Source organism: Triticum dicoccoides, chromosome 1B (assembly GCF_002162155.2).
Source record: "Triticum dicoccoides isolate Atlit2015 ecotype Zavitan chromosome 1B, WEW_v2.0, whole genome shotgun sequence".
In the NCBI taxonomy this organism is placed as follows: domain Eukaryota; kingdom Viridiplantae; phylum Streptophyta; class Magnoliopsida; order Poales; family Poaceae; genus Triticum; species Triticum dicoccoides.
Window position 1 is genome coordinate 156,031,699 of NC_041381.1, and position 14,152 is coordinate 156,045,850.

A 14,152-nucleotide genomic window follows, 5' to 3' on the forward strand; every position below is an offset into this window, starting at 1 on the left:
CCGCTCGCCCGCTCTGCTCCCCCCTCGCCGGCTTGCCGCCTCCCTCTGCTCCAGCCACCTCCAGCGAGGCTCGACGACGAGGCGCCAGCCACCCAGCACCGTCCCACGAGCCACAAGGTGAGCCTCCCCTCCCCTCCCCTCCCGCCTGTGACCCCGTCCGTTACTGCTCCTGTCCAGCAGCCGGTCGTGCAACGAGACACGGATTGCATGTTTGGAAGAGAAGCCCGAATCAGGCAACCTCAAGAGCTTTCAAGAAATTTTGGAATGTAGTACAGTATTTCCTAAACTACAATGTTGTGAGACTTTGGTTGAGCTATTTATGTTACGCTTTGCCAAATACTGTAGTGTAGTAAGATTGATTATTTTTTTTAGTGTGCACACCCTCCATTTGATTGCTGGGTCCGCCAGACCACCACTAATGGAATCATGTATCTGGTCTGCGGCATCTTCATATGGATGAGGCTTTCTTTTCTACATTATGGGAAAACTGGACAAAGGAACCATGAAAATTAAGAAAGTGAATTTTCAGCACAAGAAATAAAATGGAGAGGCATTGATGCTAATCTTCTGTGGGTTTTTTTATCAGCTCTGATCGAGTGGCAAGCGAGGAGGGCGGGAGCGTGGATCAGATTGGAGCAGAAATCATGACTGGTAATTTTCTCCCTGGTATCGTTGAGCTCTAATCTTCAGCAAAGCCGGGCTTGTCCTGTGGTGAATTTACAGCGCCGTCTGTTGTGTTGGTATTTTTTTTTCTTTTCCTCAGGGAAGGAAGAGCAGAAGTCTCGCAAGGAGAAGCGGAAGGAAGCGAGATCGGAGAAGCACAAGCTGCGGTTTCTCTCTTGGGTTCAGCACCAGGTGACCGCACCGAAATCTTTAAAAGGAAGTAGAGAAGAGTATCTGGTAGATTAGGATTTTAATTTTGATGGGTGGAATTATCTTGATTCAGGGTGGCAAAAATAAGAAGACGGCAGTGGTGTCCATGGAACCTAGTCCAGCAGAGGAGGTAAAACCAAAGAAAGAACCCAAGAAGAGGAGGAGGGAGCCTGAGGATAGCCACAAGTCCAAGTCCAAATTCCAGGAGTATCTTGAAATGGAGATGGGTGGTGCTGCTGTGGGCAGAGAGGAGGATCTGGAGATGGAGAGGAAGCTTGCAAAAAAGCTCAGGTTGAAGAAAGGAAAGCTGGGAGGTCCAGATGATGGTATGGACGATCTTTTTGCGGATCTCGGATTTTGCGGTGACTATGGTTCGGATGGTGAAACAAAAGATACTAAACCAGAAAAGAAAAAACGGAGCAGGAAAAATAAGAATCTGAAGGATGATGCAATGGAGGAGGGCAGTGGGAAGGTAGTCGATGATAGTAAGGTAGACAAGAAGAAAAAGAAGAGGAAAAATAAGAAAGTGAAGGATGATGCTTCGGAGGAACCGGACGGTGGAGGTGTGGAAATGTCTGAAGAAAGTGATGTATCAGTTCATGAATCTGAGGATGAAGAGCTTAATGCGGTTGAAACGCCCCCGGCGTCAAAGGCGAAGTATGTACCTCCTAGTCTCCGTGCTATTTCTAGTTCAGAATCAGAAGAAATCTCCCTGTTACGCCGAAGAGTGAGAGGTGTGACTTCCAATTCTATCCCTTTTTTCGATTTTATGCAACACATTTCTGATTTCTTTATCATTTATACCCATTTAGCTTGGGAGCATATTCTCATGGATGGCTTCATTTCTTGTATACATCAGGACTTCTGAACAGGCTTTCCGAGTCCAATGTGGAGTCTATTACTCAGGAAGTTGCTGCAATTTTTCGCGTATAGTTCTATATCATCCCCGTTTCATCCTTCTGATACTATATTGCGAAACTTCTTTCAGATCTTTTGTTTAGCTTGATTAATGACTTAGTACTTCTGGTTCTATTCCTATTTATCTGTTCGCAGTCGGTTCCACGAGGTGTTGGCTGTCAGTTAATTGGTGATGAAGTTTTGGCAAGTTGTTCCCGGGGACCTCGTGGCAATGAACAGTTAAGGCTCTTCCATATAAGTCACGTTTATTTGGTTATTACGTTAGTATGGTTACAGCTTAAAATTTCCAATATTTGTTGAAAAATGAAGACTTTAACAAAATGGTTCTGTGTAATCATTTTAGAATGAGTTTGAGGGATCAACCTTAAGACACATGTGTAGGCAGATGATAAACTGGAAAGAATTGGTATCCTAAAGCTTTCATTTGGGAAAACCTTCTGTTCTGTTTAAAGTCTATACTATCCTGGCATGCTGTGCTTTTACTTTTCTTAGATACTAGATGACCAGTTGCGCCAATGGCGCAAAGGCCAAAAGCAAGCCATGTATTGAGAGAGTGTACATTAATATTTTTCAGACACATTTTGAAGTGATAAATATTAGACAAAGTCATCGCTGCATGTTTGACCATGGCGCAAAAAGCGAAAGCGAGCCAAGCATACAAAGCATGTGTATGAGATTGATTTAGAATCAACTTAAAGATACTTATATTCCATTACATGAAAGTTCATGCTTAAAAGAAAATATTCAGATCACTTGATAATAGCATACATTGGTTTTAAAAAACAGGCTATATTAGCATAGATGGATGGTGTATATAGTGCTTGTCCATTAACCATTGATTGAGTCTTGTACCTGCCGTCGGCAGGAAGAAAAGAACCTACGACCTAGGTGGACGAACAACCTAGCCACACACTGCAGACAGGATCAGAGGCCTATAGAGGAACAAAAAGAATCAAGCGACTGTGTATAAAACAATAATCAGATGGTACACTTTTCTAGCTATGTATAAAATACTTGATGTGTAAAATTTTGCTAACGAACCAAAGAAAATCTGATTCATCTCTTTATTTATTACTGTAAAACAAAGCAACACAATAGTAGGACGATACAAATTCACACACATGCATGATGGAATGCGTCGTTTGTCTCTGCTCTGCCTTCCTCCTCTCAAACCATCCACCGTGACCTGAACTTGAGAGTATAGTCAGCGGTGAAAAAGGTCTAAACTTGAAACAACAAATGTCAGCAAGACCCCAAGGCTTGAAGTTTTGCATGTAATAAAAAACCAATTCCCAACTATTTTTGCCCAATCATCCCAAACAATCACCATGTATTTTAAAGAGAAATTCAGTCCAAGCAGCTTCATCAATCCTTCAGGTGCATAATCAATCACTGTAGTGTTCTAGCCTTAAGAAACTGAAAAAGAAACAATCAAAAACAAAAGTAAAAGTAAAATCATGTGTAGCAGCAGCAAAAGCAAAACTAATCACATTCTGTCATTCTGACCTATCATCTTTTAAATCAAACTACACAAGAATAAAATTATCTAACAGAACATGAACGCCATGTGTCCTATTCAGAGCGGTACCAAAAAGGAGAGACATCTTCACTGCATATATATGCTAGATAATCAAAAATCTGAAAGCATCTTAGAGGAAGCCCTCACTAAGAACCTTGGCAGACGTTCATGAAGCTGCGCCTACATTAGCTACATGACCGACAATTACTCAAATTTGTCGTAGTACACAAATAACACAGTTGAACAACAGATAAATAGGAAGAGACATACACGAATTGCAGTCAGATTTACATGCCTGCTGCTCCTCGACACTGCAACCCTTCCTCAAGGGCCGTCATGATTTGGTCTGCTTGTTTTGTTTACTCCGGCTATTCATTGTTGGTGCTGGATTTTTATTGTCTGCATTGCTGCATAAGATGAATATTTGCAACCGTAAATATTTCAAGGGAAAAATTGATTTGTGAGATTATTTTCTATAGGATGTGAGAAGCAATACTTACTCTTGCTTTTGTCTTTTGGGAGGAGTACAGTCCTATTCCTTTTTTTGCGGGAAACGTTCCTATTCCTGGAGCTGCATTCAAAAATATTGTACATACGTACTGCTACTGCATGAGTGGATATAGAAAATAGATGAAAAATCAACAAAAACAATACAGAGAACTAACAAAAATTGCAGGAAAACTAATTATGCCTGCCTTCTTTTAGATAATATAAGATAGTTTAGGGGCTAAACCAACTAATCAATAAAAAGGAGAGCATGTATATAGTTCATCTAGTTATTATGAAACATGTGCTTTATAAGCATATGAGTGTTGTGATATCTGTCAGATTTTTCAGATTAGAAGGCAGTGTTGCATAGCAATGAAGCAAAATTTTGCAACAAAACATTGTTGAATACGTGTTGCTTTATAAGGGGTATCTTTGTAGTGCCGCTTAAAAACTGCAACATGTATTAAAAACCGCAACAAGGTTCTTTTAAATGCTTAACCAGTTCTACTTTCAGTTCAGCATACAAAAGGAACGAATAGGAAGTGGAGTAAACTAAAACAAATTTTGATAAAAAATGATGCTAGTGGTTGCTTTGGTAGTTCAACTGCTTCACAGAACTGATTAAATCTGAGAAAGTTATTGGTTGCAACGGAAATGTGACATTATCCTACACACCTATATTAAACATCAAGTTAGCATGGCATATATTTACACAGAAACAACACAACATCCTAATTGATAATTTCTTTCTTCCTTATAGTTCTAATTTTGAACATGGCACAATGGTTTATTCCCCATTTTAATTTTATACTCGAATTCAAATTCAATCTGTGACACGCATGTTTATACGCCCAATCTAAAATCTGAGAAGAGCGGAAAAAGTGAGGAAGTTCCCTCAGTTATCCCAAGTTTCTAGCTAAATGGAAGGTACATGAAAAAAATGCATTGCTGGAGTCAGAAGCATGAAATTTAGCACAATCCCAGAATACAAAGTTCATACCATGGTCGTCTTGTTTAGTACTCGCCATTGTAACCCCAGAATGCAAAAATGCATTACTATCTTGCAAGGGCTTGATCGACCATAGTGTTGCCTGCTCATAAACAGCCAAACAGGCTCAACCCCAGAAAAACCTCTGCTCTGACAAATGGTAAAAATCATTTCATAGGTGACTCAAGTTTTACCCCGCCTGCAAGAACTGAACCTCCTCAGCAACATCACAAATGTTGGACAAGGCATGTAAGTGACATTATTTTGAGGATGAAAAAAATGTATATATATATATACATCAGTTGAGAACTGATTATATGCCTTTAGATTCAATAACTCAATAATCCTATAAAGATATTAAGCCTAGGAGCCCTTTGTAGCAGAAGAAAGCTTCACATACATGATAGCCTATTTGTAAATCAATATAGCAAATGCAACGAGTAGTACACGTGTGAGGTCAGTGTTGCTTGCTGGCAAGAAAATGGAAGCGGAAACATGTGAATAAACATTAACTGTATACATGTGGCATTACTAATATTTTTTGCCTTGGGCAAACCTGTGATATGGAATTTAATCGTTGGAACCATATATGAACTGAACAATGTGCATTGTCTAAAGCTAGCACAACATCTCTTCCTATGATATGGTTCATATGTATTCAACCAATTCAAGCACTCGAGAAATTAACTAAGCACTGGACCCTGATCATAGAGATCTTACTTGCGTATGTCATCGATGAGACCAATAACTCCCTCAAACTGAGATCATCATCCAAATGCATCCAGGCATGCTTAATGACCTATACTTGGAGATGCAGTTGCTTCTGATACTCAATGGCCCATCAAGAATTGATGCCTAACCCCGCAGACCAACGCAAACATGAACCCATTAATTTCATCACAAACATAAACGCAGCAGCACCAAATTCAGGGACAAAGAAAGAAGGAAAAATGGAGTGACCTTGTTGGAATTGGGTAGCAGGCTCTGCAACACCTTCAGTCTTCCAGCCGATCGACCCAGGCAACGATCAACCCCGACAATCAATTAATAATTAGCACCTCAAGCAGGCAATAAGAGAATGGCAAGATGGGTCATCAACTTCTCGGAATGGTTGTGCACCTCAGCGGTGCTGACCCGCTTACTGTCGCAACCCCCATATAAATAACTACATTCAGATTTCCACAATGAAGTCTATGCAATTCTTGTTGGGTAGGCGGCGCTAGACTCGAGTTACATGTTCTGATGGCCCTGTAAATAATTAAGCATGGTAGTGAGAATGCAATATATAGAAAACAACACAAAATTAATCTAAAAATACTACAGGGCAACGACATTTTCTCTTCAGTTAGTCAGAGGTTTATGTACCGTGGGAAAAATGTAGCAAGGAAACGAAGCAGATCGTACAATCTTGCATATAAGGGGAGGGAGAGGTAGCAGGAGCAGAGGGAAACAAGGTCTGTAAGAAGCTCACATTGGCGTATTAGTATTAGCTGCACTCGCCACTGCCCGACACACGATGAGAAACATAGAAAACACAACAACCCCGACGAATCAGGCACTGAACTAATGGAAGACCAAATGGGCTAAAACTGCTTGCTGGGTTTAGCAGGAAAAACATGTGTCAAGCATAGCTAACAAGCATGATGTAGTAGCAAAAATAAGCACTATTATTATAATAGTATAGCATGACCAAAAGAAGCATTTCCATGCCTAAAAGAAAAGGCATCAAATAGGTAAAATTAATGGTTCAACAGTGCGGGAAAAAGATAAAACATCTCTCTATAACAATTGGTCACATCAGGCGAGACTATGGAGCATTAATGCATTATGAGTACAGGAACACATCCTACTCATTACATTTGATTTTATTTTCCAGTTGAAGTATGCCCTTTTGTTGAGCCCTACAGAATTCACAAATTAATCTACAACTATGCGAAGAGGTGGCTACCTGGTGGCGTCGACTGGCCGTGATGGTGGTTCTGGTGGGTCCCCGATCTGGCTCGGACGGACGGCTGCTCCACGGGTGGTGAACGGTCAACACGGAGAGCACAACATACCACATACACCACCCGATCAATCTAGAGCCTGAAAGAGCATCTGAGAACGCGAAAGAAAAATTGCAAGTGAGGAGAGGAGACCATCAAATTGCAAGTGAGGAAAGGAGGAACAAAGTTGGTAGATGCTCACCAATGCCGGCGCTCCTCCACAAATTTGCAGCTTTCCTCGAGCTCTCATCTGTGGGTAAGTCGCTCAACTGCATCGTCATTGCCCGCATCAGTCGAGCCGGCAAAAGCTGAAAATGAGGAACTAAGCACCTCCCACATTGTCACCGGCAACGTCCTCCTTGCTCTTCTTGTTCCTCTTCTTCCTCTTTCATTTCTTCTCACCCTTCTCACCCTCCTCTTTGATCTCAGGTACCAAAGTGCCTGCACAATCACTACCATCAATAAAACTGTACTACAACCACCCATAAACAAGCGAGTATGAATTAGAACTAAAAAGAGGAAGGTATATTTACCCTATTAAACCCCAACCACTTCACGTAAGTACCAAAATCTGTTAGCCTAATTAACCTAATAGCCTAACATTAAGCCCTCAACTTGGCAAATAGTTGAACATTTACCGCAACCATGTAGATCTAATAGCAGCAGTCCTAACCAATGCCAATAAATAAACTACCACTATTTTCTCCCGTAAATAAACCACAAACAATTAACATAAGCATGAAATCCGTCACCCTAATTAACCAAATAGCCTAACACCTAGCTCCCTCTAAAAAAAAAAAGGGCAACCTGGTGCATGTAGCTCCCTCTAATGAAACAATTAACATAAGCATCAAACACATCATGCATCACTGCAAGACAGTACAAATTTCACACTCTAAATCTAATCAAAACTAAAACCCATATAGCATATGGATAAATGCCAGCATTTAGAATCACATATTTGTTCTTCATCTTTTCTTTCTCAGATCAGCACATGCCATGTTCAGGAAAATCACAAATTAGGAGGTAGAGGCAAACCCTTAACGACCTCGAGCTGCTGCTGCTCCTCTTCCTCTGTGCAACCCTCATCTCCAGAGCCGGCGGCGCCATGGGAGGGCTCCTCCGCCTAGCGCCGCGTGCCGGCCCGCCTGCGCGTCGGGGAATCGTCGGATCCGCCTGCACATCAGCCCGCGCTGAATGAACCGCTGCAGTTCTACAACAAGAACAACCGGGGAAGGGAAACACAGTCTATGAGGAGAATGAACAACTACAATCATGAGGACCAACGGATCAGACACGTACCTCAACCATCTTGCCGGCGGCGCCGTCTCCATGACGAACCACGACGGCCTCCTGCTCTCCTCCATCTCCCCAGCTGCTCAAGCCCACCGCGACCAATCCGATGCTTCTTGTCCTCGGCACCTATCTCTCCTGCTCCTTGCAATGGTGGCGGCATGGGAGAGAGAGAAGGACAAGGAGGAGGAGAGGTGGCGAGGCGAAGATCTGCGCCCGATGCAGAATCATGGCGCGCGGCGCGTGATGCCGGCGACCTGCGCCCGACCCGGCTGGACCGAGAACTGTCACACCCGCTGCTGCACCTCGAGCGCCGGGGAGAGAAGGCGGCGTCGGCCGCCGCGTGGAGCCGGCAGCGCGACGGGAGGGAAGGAGGGGATCGGAGGAGGGGGGGCACGGGAGAGAAGGCAAGGGAAGGAGGGGATCGGGGAGGAGAGAGCAGGGGAGAGGAGATATTTTCACAGGACCTTGCTCGCGCTGCTTTTCACCCGGACACAGGCACGCACACACGCGGTCGCTGCGAGGCTGGCCCACGCGCAAAGCTGGCCCATGCATCAGCCGCTCTAGCCCGATTCCGCGGCGTTCAGAAGAACGAGCGCCCAGATGTTTACCACGGCGATAAAAAGTACGATGCCAACAGCCAGCGAGGCGAATCGAGCGTGCAGGATCATTTTGAAGCCGCGAGGGCGCTGGATGGGCGGGTACTCTAGCGGCTTTTATATGTTAGATTTGTTTCACTTGATGACCTGACTGATGTTTTTAGTGCTCAAGAGTATGTCTTAGATATTTGTTTCACTTGATGACCTGACTGATGTTTTTAGTGCTCAAGAGAGATTATGTTTCTGAAAATGGAAGGCTTGTTTACATCTCAAAGTTATTCTTGCCACATTTTTTTTTGTGGTCCATACTTTTTGCCCATCTTTATGTTTTTGATTCGGTAATGGTACTTATTATAAATCTTTGAGACCTGTCAATGTTTTCCTAACTTTGCCAGTCAAATAAAAAGGATAGGTTCTTTTTTAGATCAAACCGGCGTTTCTGTTTGTTATGGTACTCTACTAAGGTAGGAGGTTGGTGGATTGAACTAATGAAATATGTTGTTTCATTTGTGCAGGTATGCTGCTGTATTTGCAGCCTTTATTGCTGGTATGACATGCTTGGTTGGTATGGACTTTAGTGCCAAAATCCTTTCCTCTCTTGCGAAATCTTTTGAGGTATGACTATTCTGATTAAGATAACACAAGGACCTTTTACATGTCTCTGTCTACCTAAATATATCTCCATCCCTTCTGCCTTGTTATGTATCTGCTTTGTTTCAGGATACTTAAATCATGTTTATCTTTTGATGTTTCCAGTTTATTTATATTTTTCTTATATTAGTTTTTCGCCCCTTGGTGACAGGATGAGTACTCAAAAGACGATGGGTTATCAGTGAGAAATCTTATGTTACTTTTCTCTTATTTGTGCATATTCGACGTCATTGCATGGTCTGTGGTCTCCCTGGAACCTATAGCGTGCTCTTTTTTATATAAACATGCCAGAGTAAGTTCTGATGATTTTGTTTATTGTTGCAGCGATCTTGTGTATGATCTTCTCTCAGTGCTGAGTGAGCGCTTGACAGAGCTGGATGTCTCAACAGTGTTAACCATCCTGCAGTGTATGTAGCATTTATAATGTCTTTCCATGCTGAAAAAAAAGAACCTTTGCAATGCCTTACTCATCTTACACCATAATAACTGTTAATCTGTCATAGAACCATCCCATGTTATTCTGTTTCTAAGTGAAACTCGGGATATGTTTTTATCTTTGTGGACAGGCTGTGGAATGAAGCTGCGGGGAGATGACCCAGGTGCAATGAAAGATTTTGTACTCAGCATTCAGAACTCGGTAAGGCAGTCCAAATTGCGCTCAGCTGGCCGAGAAGATGGAAAAGCAGATCTACATAGTAAACGAGTGAGTTGCCTTGTTTTATGCACCTGTTTTAAAAAGTAATTCAAGTTGGAGTAGTTTTAAGTTTTGTATCTGGTTTAACTTGCCATGCAGATGGAGTTTATGCTTGAGACGATATGTGACATTAAGAACAACAAGAAAAGGTCCAAAGAGGATCCTTCACAGCATACCCGTGTAAAAAAGTGGCTTCAAAAGGTTTGTACCAGAACTTCATTTCCCAATGCCTGAACAGAAACCTTTTCCTGCTCATTTAATAGTTTGTTCTGTTTTTGCTTGCCTGCAGCTAAAGTCAGAAGATATCCTCTTGCGCGGGCTAAAATGGAGTAAGCTGTTGGATCCTGAGAAAAAAGGGCAGTGGTGGTTGTCAGGGGATGTATCGTCCACATTAGGGAATGTTGAAGATGTTGCAGCAGTTATCAGCAAGGAGGTTGTAGAGGCACAAAAACTGGTTCAGCTTGCAGCCTCCCAGCGGATGAACACTGATATACGAAGAGCAATCTTTTGCATCATAATGAGCGCTGAAGACTATGTAGATGCTTTTGACAAGATCCTGAGGCTGGACCTATCTGGGAAGCAGGTCTGCATTGGTTTTTCCTGCGAGATGCTGTTTTCTGTCTGTACGTGTGTCAATATTATTTAACTTTTTTCTCCTTATTGCTGTGCAGGATCGAGAAATTATGAGAGTCATTGTTGACTGTTGTCTGCAAGAAAAGACTTTCAATAAATATTACACAGTCCTTGCCTCCAAGCTATGCAGCCATGACAAGAATCATAAGTTCAGTTTACAGGTATGACATTGTATTCTTAACATTTTCCATATCTATAGACTACAGTAAAGGTATTCTACCTCACAAGTTAGTGCTTTACTGCTTCATTTGCGGAGCAAGTAATACCTTTTCCTTAACATATACTCATAGATATTTAATACTCCCTCCGTCCCAAATTACTTGTTGAAGGAATTGATGTATCTAGACGTATTTTAATTCTAGATACATCCATTTTTATCCATTTCTGCAACAAGTAATTCCGGACGGAGGGAGTAGATGCAACATGTGTGCATGAAGATAAATTGATATCAGACTTGTGTCAATTTTAACATTTGTGTATTCCTATTTTATTTTGTTGTCATTGCAGTACTGCATCTGGGACCGTTTTAAGGAGCTAGATGAGATGGAGTTGAATCGGTCCATGAACCTTGCGAAACTAGTTGCTGAGATGCTCGCAAGCTTCTCCTTGTCGCTGGCAACACTGAAGGTTGTCAACCTGGCGAACCCAGTGGAGATGACTCCCAAAAAGACCATGCATTTCCGGATGATGTTTGAGACCTTGATGCAGAAAGAGGACTCGCTTATGTGGAACGTCTTTACCCGTATCGCCGGGAACCCGGAGCTCGAGCTGTTGAGAGATGGAATCGTGATGTTTGTCAGGCAGCATGTGATCGCCAAGGACCAAGGGAAGGAGTTGGCTGGCAAATTCAAGATTGCAAAGAAGGCGCTTGATAACTCTGCTGGAGTTTTGATGTAATTTGTCTGGCGTGTCTTCCCCGTCTCGGTTACCTGACACGCGGGCTCTCAGTTTTGTTCAGTATTCTGAGGAAATGTAGACAGATCGTTTTTGTACCCTACATGATAATGATTTCTTTGAATTGATGATGCAAATTTGTATTGTTCCATAAAATTAATGGTTATTATTACTATACAAACTTTTGAGATGCAGTCTCTTAGCCACTATGCTGTCTGCTGTGTATACATGAAGTCCCATCTGTCCTGAACATTTGAGTTTTAACTAATGACGCCATAACAGGCGAACACTTTGTCATAAAACATGTAGGATTAACTTGCAAATGGTGATTGCTTATATTTTTGACAAACTGATGAGGGGAAGAAGCCTAACTACACTACTAGGGAGAAGTGTCGTTGCTTTCATCTCCTTCCTCAGGCTCGAGCCCTGCCCATCTGATCATGGAGAAGAGGAACTCCTTGAGGTTCACCTTGCCGTTCTTGTTCAGGTCCATCTCCTCTGCAACAAGGTACACGCACCGACATATTACAGTTTGGTTCTGTTTGAATTCCACATGACTGATGTTGTTTATGTGCATGAGAAATAAAGGGGGCAGCACATGCAGCAAGAGTACTGACTGAAGAGCTGTGTGGTTATGTGGGTGGGCGTCCTCTCCCGGTCAGACTCCTCGTTCATCCTCTGGGTGACGTCTTTCCTTGTCACCTTGCCGTCGCCGTCCCTGTTGAAGAAGAGGAAGGCGTCGATGAGCTCGTCGAAGATGTAGTTGAGCTTGTCCGACTCGAACTCGGAAACCTGACGACAAACCAGATAGAGCAAAGCTTCATCAGTGAACTGTTGAAGTCGAGAAGAATTATTCTCCTGCAGACAGCCAGGAGGAAGATGTGGCTGGTTGGTTACCCTACCCGGCGCGTGACGTTGGGGCCGAAGAGCAGGTACATGAGGCAGATGAGCACGACGAACTCCTGGAACTGGATCCCCTTGCGGCTGTCGACGTCGCAGTAGCGGTGCACGTCGTCGGCCTCCTTCTCCGACATGCGCACCTCGAGCTTGCTCAGGCAGCTCCGCAGCTCCTCGTTGTCGATCGTCCCGTTGGAGTCCGTGTCTGGAAGTTGCAAGCCTCGCACTTTTAAATGCATGCAAACTCTGAAGCTCCATGGATGCTAAACTTGGCATGGTGGCTTCTGCTCTTACGTACCGTAGTGGTCGAAGACGTCCCGGATGTCCTTGAGGCCGTCCTTGAAGCGAGGGAGGCGCATGGTGATGCTGTTCACCGACCGGAACGTCTTCGTCCTCGCCTTGGCCCGCTCCCGCAGCGCCTCCGCCACCTTGTTGTCCAGCTCCCTCTCCACCCGCCGGTGCTTTATCGGGGCGGCGAGCCTCGACGCCGTGCCCCCCATCTCTTGGGAGAGAGATCACACCCCAGACCTGAAACGAATTGGCGAGGCATCAATGGGGTAATATGCATCAGGAATGGAGGTTCACATGTCGTTTACCTGAAGGCCGCAGCTGCAGCGCAGACAGATGATTCCTGTGCTGCCCTTGCGAGGTGGAATCGAGGGTTTTTGTTGATGTGGGTTGTTGGATTCGAGTGGGGGAATCCGTCTGGTTAGAGCAATCTCCATCGACCTGGGAGGGGGCGCCGGATGAGGTAGAATCTGATGCCCCAAAAATAGAAGTGGACGCTGCAGCAGCCTGCCATGCGTGCCGTGCCTGGGATATGCATATGCTCCCGCTACCCGTCTACCGACTTCTGCATGAAAGAGATTTGGTCCTTTCATCTCCTTGTCGGTAGTATAGTTTTATCTTTTTTGTGGCCCAATTTTGCCCTTTTTCTTAAACATTGATCAACGTTATTTTAGCTCAAAACCTCACAAGGGATTCTGTTATTCAAGAATCTCAAGAAACGTCCGCATACCAACATGAGCATATATCGGATTGTCCAAGGAAAAAGAATAATGAGCACATTCTGGTTTTTGAGTCACGAGGAAGGCATAAATGGCAGTATAAGATAACGCGTACAACCTGTTTGGTGAAAAACAAGCAACCGACATAAACCCACTCAACCCAATATTACAACAGGATATAACTTTTGTATTAATTAGAGCAGGAATACGGCAAAAATACATAATCCAGTATTTATATGGAAGCCGTAAACACTATACGGCAACCAGCTATAGCACAAATAGAAAATGGAGATGTGGTACGGTGCTGAAGGCTGCACATTGCACAGGTCTTCTTTGAAACAGCATTTCGAAGATTGTTAACCAGAAAGTAACCCTGGGAATTCTATCGATTTCTAGAATCGCACATGGTAGGAAACGAGCAAAATAGTGTCACATATATACGTTCACGGGTAGATGGTTCAGTCTGTCTGGCAGTACAAAATACTTATGCAGAGCTGATATTAGAGAGGGAAACGAACATACAGTGTAGCCTATACCCCAAAATTATACCTTCATTCTTTCGTTTGTCCCTAGAAGTATTTGATCGAAAGAATTCTGCCTTGATCCGTTCTTTGAAGAATTGATTGTTCATAGTCACCGATTCAAGATGATACTGGCAGTAAGAATATCCCAGCTCCTAGCCTCTGCAACAACATTAAAAGCTAAGTTTAGA

At 43.3% G+C, this 14,152-nt stretch overlaps 2 protein-coding genes across 2 annotated transcripts; one reads left to right on the plus strand and one right to left on the minus strand.

The window, feature by feature from the left end:
* Positions 1-6: 6 nt before the first annotated feature.
* LOC119324924 (nucleolar MIF4G domain-containing protein 1-like) lies at positions 7-11,717 on the plus strand. Its single transcript, XM_037598691.1, has 14 exons — positions 7-117; positions 587-651; positions 764-855; positions 947-1,607; positions 1,733-1,800; positions 1,927-2,009; positions 9,180-9,279; positions 9,467-9,552; positions 9,640-9,722; positions 9,882-10,018; positions 10,109-10,210; positions 10,299-10,592; positions 10,681-10,803; positions 11,150-11,717. Exons 2-14 carry the CDS (start codon positions 645-647, stop codon positions 11,537-11,539), a joined length of 2,226 nt encoding a protein of 741 aa, XP_037454588.1. The 5' UTR covers positions 7-117; positions 587-644; the 3' UTR covers positions 11,540-11,717.
* A 130-nt stretch (positions 11,718-11,847) lies between these two features.
* Positions 11,848-14,120, minus strand: LOC119324941 (probable calcium-binding protein CML22). Its single transcript, XM_037598708.1, has 6 exons — positions 13,990-14,120; positions 13,030-13,286; positions 12,732-12,961; positions 12,439-12,638; positions 12,154-12,328; positions 11,848-12,034 (listed from the first exon to the last, which is right to left on the minus strand). Exons 3-6 carry the CDS (start codon positions 12,931-12,933, stop codon positions 11,916-11,918), a joined length of 696 nt encoding a protein of 231 aa, XP_037454605.1. The 5' UTR covers positions 12,934-12,961; positions 13,030-13,286; positions 13,990-14,120; the 3' UTR covers positions 11,848-11,915.
* Positions 14,121-14,152: the final 32 nt, after the last annotated feature.

What these genes read in the sequence shown, in the direction of transcription:
- LOC119324924 (XM_037598691.1), top strand. An exon ending in GGACCTCGTGGCAATGAACA is followed by an intron (nt 2,010 to 9,179) that starts GTTAAGGCTCTT and finishes TCATTTGTGCAG; the next exon opens with GTATGCTGCTGTATTTGCAG. An exon ending in ATATTCGACGTCATTGCATG is followed by an intron (nt 9,553 to 9,639) that starts GTCTGTGGTCTC and finishes TTATTGTTGCAG; the next exon opens with CGATCTTGTGTATGATCTTC.
- LOC119324941 (XM_037598708.1), bottom strand. Translation starts at nt 12,933, where the DNA reads ATGGGGGGCACGGCGTCGAGGCTCGCCGCCCCGATAAAGCACCGGCGG. An exon ending in GGACGTCTTCGACCACTACG is followed by an intron (nt 12,639 to 12,731) that starts GTACGTAAGAGC and finishes TGCAACTTCCAG; the next exon opens with ACACGGACTCCAACGGGACG. An exon ending in CATAACCACACAGCTCTTCA is followed by an intron (nt 12,035 to 12,153) that starts GTCAGTACTCTT and finishes ACCTTGTTGCAG; the next exon opens with AGGAGATGGACCTGAACAAG.